This window comes from Zeus faber (genome assembly GCF_960531495.2).
Source record: "Zeus faber genome assembly, chromosome: 15".
Lineage (NCBI taxonomy): Eukaryota > Metazoa > Chordata > Actinopteri > Zeiformes > Zeidae > Zeus > Zeus faber.
In genome coordinates, this window is record NC_137194.1 from 23,973,055 (window position 1) to 23,979,784 (window position 6,730).

A 6,730-nucleotide genomic window follows, 5' to 3' on the forward strand; every position below is an offset into this window, starting at 1 on the left:
TTCAGATCGTTCCCCTGGACCAGGATACCGTCAGCTGGCAGCAAGTCGCCTGCAGAACAGGAGGGGTAGCGTTCAGTTCAAAATATTAGGGAGTAACCTGCACTCTGGTGATTGATAGGTTGATGTTAAAGTCGGATCGACAACGTGGCAAAAAGCACAGTTACACCATATGAGCACCTTGAGGGCTCCTTACTCGCAGAATGAAGAAAGAAGAAAGAAGAAAGAAGAAAGAATGAAGTGGACAGAATTATTTGGGGTGCCCATTTAACATGGCTAAAAAAGCTTGCCCATCATTTTGTTAATGAAGGAATCCTTGGAAGAAATGAATGAAGAGTCAGGGATGTTCTGGATGTATAATACTGTCACACTTCTGCCATTTTTCTATCTCAATTTGGCCTCTTTATTTCGTTCCGGTTGGAGGAGCAGACATTGTAATCAGTGTTGCAGAACAATAGCCTCAGGTTGTGCTCATTGTGCGTGTGTGTGTGTGTGTGTGCGTGTGAGTGCGTGTAAGTGTGTGTGCACGTGTGTGTATGGCTATGTGTGTGCTTGTGTGTATGTGGGTGTGGGTGTGTGTGTGTGTGTGTGTGTGTGTTAGGGTTAGCTGCTCTCCGTACCGTACTTGACTTGGGCCATGTCTCCAACCACCATGTCAGCCACGGGGATCTGGATCACGTTGCCCTTGCGCACCACCGTGAACTTCTGCTCCTGCTCGATGCGGCTCTGCAGGCCCCGAAACTGCTTCTCCTTGGACCAGTCGTTGAAGGCCGTCACCAGCACCACGCACACCACCGACAGCAAGATGGCCGCCCCCTCGATCCAGCCCGCCTCCGCCTCACCCTCGTCCTCCGTGCCACTGGACACGTTTCCACATGCTGGTGGAGGGAAGTGGTTTTGGACAATTCAGATATGAGTATAGTGTAAGTACCCCCCCCCCCAACTTTAGCTTTTACAGTCAAGTATTTCTGATACACAATGTTTTTTTTGGTATTCTTTGGTATTTTGGAGGTAACCAATTCTTCCATCTTCATTTTAACTTCTTCTACTGTTGCTTGTGCCATTGGTCGCAGCAATGCAACACCAATAGACAATGCATATTCTGTAATCAAGGACCACGGGTTTAATCACTTAACCTAACCTATTTTAGCACAAACAGTTTGCCCCTGTTGTGCAATGAGGTAAAAGAAAAAGTGCTCTAGTTCATGGTTGTGTCACGCTTGGGTGTGAGTTGGATGCATTGAGAGAGTGATGCCCTGACCCGTATTTGTTATGCTCTCCCTTTCGGTTCACTGGGCCCTGGTTGTCCACGATATGACTTCTCACCTCAGCAAACACTCCATAGGAGTGACAAATCCATCTTCTTACTCGCCTTAGTCATGCTTTTTCTTCCCTGAAACCCAACCTCTCTCCATTTACTATCCTGCTCATCCCCCCTCCCTCTCTCCCTCTCGTTCTCTCTCTCTCTTTGGCCCGGTCAGCTGACTAAATGATGAAGACCTGCTGGTCCATTCGCTTAAATTCCGGGGAACAGATTGCAGAGCAGACTTTAGAGTCGGAACCCGATCCCGATCCCTGTCCAATCCCTAACCTTGACAGAGCCCTCGTAGAATTTTTACAATTACGGGAAAGTGGTCCGGAAAAAGGAGAGGTTCGGAGACAGTACGACATCTGAGAATTTTTCCACTTCCAATTCCTTTCAGGGTCCATCCTCCCTTAATCCCACCCCCTGTCTCCCCCTTCGCCGATCCTGCCATCCTCCTCTTTCTCGACAGCCTTTGGACCCATTCGTTTACCCCTCTGATCCCTCTAAAGTGTCTCTGTGCGAGCAATAGGTCTCCCTGACTGTCTCCACTCCCTCATTTCTACCGCCCCCTACTATGTCTTCCCTCCTCCCTGCCCCCCCGTCCCACCTCTGACCTTCTGTCGCTCCGTCTCGCCGCGTTGCTGTTGTACCTTACGGAGCCTTAGCTAAAGAACACAGTGACAACAACGTACAGCATTGCACCCAACCCCTCAAAAAAAACCTCCACCCATCCATTTCGTCCACCACCTCACCCTCGGTGTCCTCGCCGGGCGGCTGGTAGAAGGAGAGGCCCAGGGAGATGATGGCGGCGATCTCCAGGATGATGAGCGTGACGTCCTGCAGTGCCTCCCACACCAGCTCCAGGAAGGTCTTGGGCTTCTTTGGGGGGATGAAGTTCTGGCCGAACGCCTGGTGCCGTCGCTCCAGGTCCGCGGGGTCTCCCGTCAGACCTGAGGGTGCAGGTGCGCGCGCGAGAGAGGGAGACGAGTAGACAGGTGGGGCGGGGGGATACAGTTAGAGACGTAAGCAGTTGTTCTCACAGACAGCGGGCGTTAATAAAGTGGATCACACTCCAGGTAATGTTTGCATGTAACACGGTATCACTGTGAGGCCGTCTGCTGAATGTTGATGTTGGGGGGGGACGACGACACTGTGCCGTACGTCACGGCAACGCTAACCCAGACGATAAAAGATAAATGAAACCACACACACACACACACACACATTCACACACACACACACACACACACACACACACACACAGCCTTACTATATCAAACTGCAAATCAATCAACACATTCATCTCCGCGTGTACTTCCTTTCTGCCCACTAAAGACTCACTCACTCAATCCTTCCCCTACTGAACACCCCTCTATCATCTCCATCCTCACCCTCACCCTCTCCCTCCCTCCCTCCCTCCACTTTGGTGAGTCAGTTTCCATGGAGACAAATATATCCAGGTCCAGGGCTTCCTGTTTCCGCCAAAGTTTCTGCCCAGCAACAAGTGATGTCACGCCACCAAAACCCCTGCTTTAGAGCTGAGCTTTTTTTTGCGATTGGCTCATTTCGGGAAGGGAAGGGGGGCTGTGGATTAGCCTGCTGTAATTGGCCAGGCCAGGTGCCAATCTCGTTTTTTTGTGTGTTTTTTTGTTTTGTTTTTTCTGCGCGACGGCTTGTGTTGGTGTGTGTTCTGAGGCAGCCTCGTCAAGTCTGCTTGGTGCAGGGAGCCATGCGTAGCTGTGTGGCCGAAGATCCGTGTAGCAACACAGCCTCGCGCAACAGGATTCAGACGGGGAGGGCAGTGTAAAGGTGGAGACATGGACGGAGGGCGAGAGAAAGATAGAGAGAAAAGAAGGGGGGGAAAAAGTGACCTTATGCTGAGTAATATGAGCTATCTTTGCCCCCCCGCCTTCCCCTTATATGTATTAGTCCATCCCTCTGGCATACCCGTCTCTCTCTCTCTCTCTCTCTCTCTCTCGCTCTCTTTCTTTCTCTCTCTCTCGTATCCATCCCTCCGTTCCCCCTTTCCTGCTCCTCTTCTGCAGTCTCTCTCTCTCTCTTTGGCTTTCCTCCCTTCTTTCTCTCTCTCTCTCTCTCTCTCTCTCTCTCTCTCTCTCTCTCTTTCAATCTCCCCTTGATGTGTCCTTGACAATGCGGCAAGCTGTTCTAGCTTCCCCCACACACACCACCCCACACATACACACTCTCTCTCTCTCTCTCTCTCTCTCTCTCTCTCTCTCTCTCTCTCTCTGATGTGTAATGTGATGGTCTTATACTGCAGTGCTATTGCTAGGGTATCCATATCACTGCACTTTTATGTGTGTGTGTGTGTGTGTGTGTGTGTGTGTGTCTTCAGTATTGCGTTCAGCGATTGATTCCCCCACTCGGGCCTGTGTATCATGTTACAGGTGATGATCAGCGTCCATTCTGTTATGATGTTTGCCAGCGATACATTTGTTTTAGCCTGCAGCTGCAGGAGAATGCATCCATGCATCTTTCTCATATCGATCCACCTATCTGTTTTTCCCCCCTCCATCCTTCCATCAACCCATCCATCCATTAATCTGTCTATTATGCTGTCCATCCATCCGACCACCCAAACACTATTTGCATCCTGTCCATCGTGCCGCTGATAAATCTTTAATTTATACCTCAACCATGCCATCCATCCATTCATCCGCATTTGTATATTTTTAATTTATTGTGGAGAACAGTGGAGAGTTGCTGCAGTGGTTTTACATATATGGTACGTGCGTGTATCTGGCTGAGCCACCGGGACGCCCCCATCTGCATTTTATATCTGACGGGGGGATCAATGCTATTATAATTTTTGCTCAGGCCCCGGCGGTACATCTTAAAGTCATCGGGCTTTTACATCTGTGTGCTTTCAAAGAGGAGAGAGGAAAAACCCTCTTTGCGCTCCGCTCGCAGATGGTCCTTTATATAATAACTTTACATTTCTACAAAAGGTGGGAGCCTCACCCCCCCCCCCACCCCACCCCGCCCCGCCCCCGCTCCCCCTCTCCCTCTGTTTTAACTTTGGGTAGTTTGAACAAACAATGGCCTGTGTAATTTATGCTAATCAAAGCAACGAAAAGGGGGCAAACAGGAAAGTGCGACAAGTGTGTGTGTGTGTGTGTGTGTGTGTGTGTGTCTGTGTGTCCCCCCCTTTGTACTGCAAATTCAAATAGAATACGGCCATTATGTATTGACTTTTATACTTGAGAGGAAGGTCTTGGAATTAGTTATTTTACTATATTTTCGTGTAGAAGTGCACCAGGAACATGGGTCCTCACTTACCAGGTGAGGATCTCGCTTTGATACCAGTACAGGTGTGTGTGTGTGTGTGTGTGTGTGTGTGTGTGTGTGTGTGTGTGTGTGTGTGTGTGTGTGTGTGTGTGTGTGTGTGTGTGTGTGTGTGTGTGTGTGTGTGTGTGTGTGCGGGCACCCTGCACCTCCTCTCCTACCAGTAAAAAGTATCAATATAGGCACAATGAACACAGACTTAGTTAAATGAAACACCAGCAAGCGTTCCTCTCTCTGTTTCTCACCTCCTTTACCATAACAGCATTCATATACAACAACACTCAACACATATTCATTTCTCATAACCTTGGTTCTCAATCAGAGAGGAAGACTTTTCTCTCTCTCTCTCTCTCTCTCTCTCTCTCTCTCTCTCTCTCTCTCTCTCTCTCTCTCTCTCTCTCTCTTTCTCTCTCTCTCTCTATCTTTCTCACTGTCATTGTCTCTCTTTTTGTGATCCTCTATCTCTCTTCCAAGCCAACTTATTTTTTGCTGTAGTGTTGCTAGGTTACATAATAGTTGAAGGAGTGGGTAGGATACCCAAACCAGTTAGAAATACACACAACCACCCCCACACACACACACACACAAACACACACGCACACTCACACATGCGCGCATACGAACGTACATAGGCCCCCAAGACCAGATAACGTTCAGAGCATTGAAGAAATAACCTATTGTGTTTGCATGTTTGTGCATTTTTCAGGGAAATATACAGAATATAAGACTATGCACAACCCTACCCCGCAACCATCAAGAAAGTCCTTCATTCAACCGAGGGTTCAGTTCAGCTCCTTGTCCATCAATTCATCATCTTATCCTTTCATCCATCTATTCCTTCAACCCTTTTTCTTCTCTTCAACCCTTTCATCTATGTATTGATTAGTTCTTCTGTCTATATATACAATATTTATTTCAGTCATTATTTCAACCAACTCACTAATCCATCTTTCTATCTATCTATACACCCATCTGTCTATTGATCTGTCAAGTCATTCATTCCTCCACTAATGTATTCACCATCTATTTTTCCATCCATCCTTTTAGTTGTCAAGTCATTGCTCCATTCTACCATTTGTTCTTTGCTCCATCCATCCATCGTCTATCCATCCATCCATCCGTCCATCTGTCTGTCCGTCCATCCATCCATCCATCCATCCATCCACCCGCTTGTCCATCCATCCATCCATCCATCCACCCATCCATCCATCCATCCATTTGTCTGTCCATCCATCCACCCATCCACCCATCCATCCATCCACCCATCCATCCATCCATCCGTCCGTCCGTCCGTCCATCCATCCATCCATCCATCCATCCACCCATCCATCCACCCATCCATCCATCCATCCGTCCGTCCATCCATCCATCCACCCATCCATCTACCCCCACATCCATCCATCATCCATCCATCCATGGGTCTACTCACCGTCACTAGTGTTGGACAGTATTCTCTGGCAGAGTCCATCTGTGTCTCCGTAGCACTCCTGGATCTTCTGCAAGGCCTCAGGCCCTCGGAGCTCCATCAGCTCTCTGAGGTCCTGCACTGTCACCCCAAAGTCTCCACCCGCGTGGTTGCCCTCCGCCCTCACCGCTCCTCCACCCCGGGTTCCCTTGGGATAAAACTCCACCGCGCTGTTCGCCATCTCGCCCATGGTGGCTGTCGTTGACATAATTTTCTTTCCCTTCTGAGTTGATTCTGTTGTCCTGTTCTTTCGTTTTGGGGTCCTCCTTTTGCCGGAGGTTGGCTCAAGTGCTCATCTGTCAAAACCAAACACGCACACTCAATTTCTCCGACCGTTTCGCTTCCCTTTTTTCTACAATTTTAACGGGAATTTCGTTGCCCAAGGTCGGTTTATTTGAAGTGAATAGGTGCTATTATTATATGACTTTCTTTGCGATGTGCTTGTTCTTCCTCCCTTTCTTGCTGCCTTGGCCTGGTAACCTGCTACTCCTCTACCTGCTCCATAAAGAGGATGAGGAGGGGGGGGGCTGCGGTTGGGAGGGGTGTGGGGGGTGGGGGGTGAGGGCAACGAGCTGGGACGTTTCAGGGCTTGGTGTCCGGCCGGATCCAGCTTCTCTCCCTCTCCGTCTCCGAGCGACTCCGCTCCTTTTCCTCGT

General features: G+C 49.2%; 1 protein-coding gene across 1 annotated transcript in view; it reads right to left on the reverse strand.

Moving 5' to 3' along the window:
• atp2b3b (ATPase plasma membrane Ca2+ transporting 3b) overlaps positions 1-6,282 on the reverse strand; it is a gene marked incomplete at both ends in the record, with an annotated part of 27,340 nt that extends 21,058 nt beyond the window's left edge. The window contains 4 exons of the mRNA XM_080015317.1: positions 1-49; positions 618-875; positions 2,056-2,253; positions 6,039-6,282. The exon at positions 1-49 is cut by the window's left edge and continues 77 nt beyond it. Of these exons, the coding sequence (XP_079871443.1) occupies positions 1-49; positions 618-875; positions 2,056-2,253; positions 6,039-6,282 (749 nt within the window). The remainder of the gene's footprint in view (positions 50-617; positions 876-2,055; positions 2,254-6,038) is intronic.
• Positions 6,283-6,730: the final 448 nt, after the last annotated feature.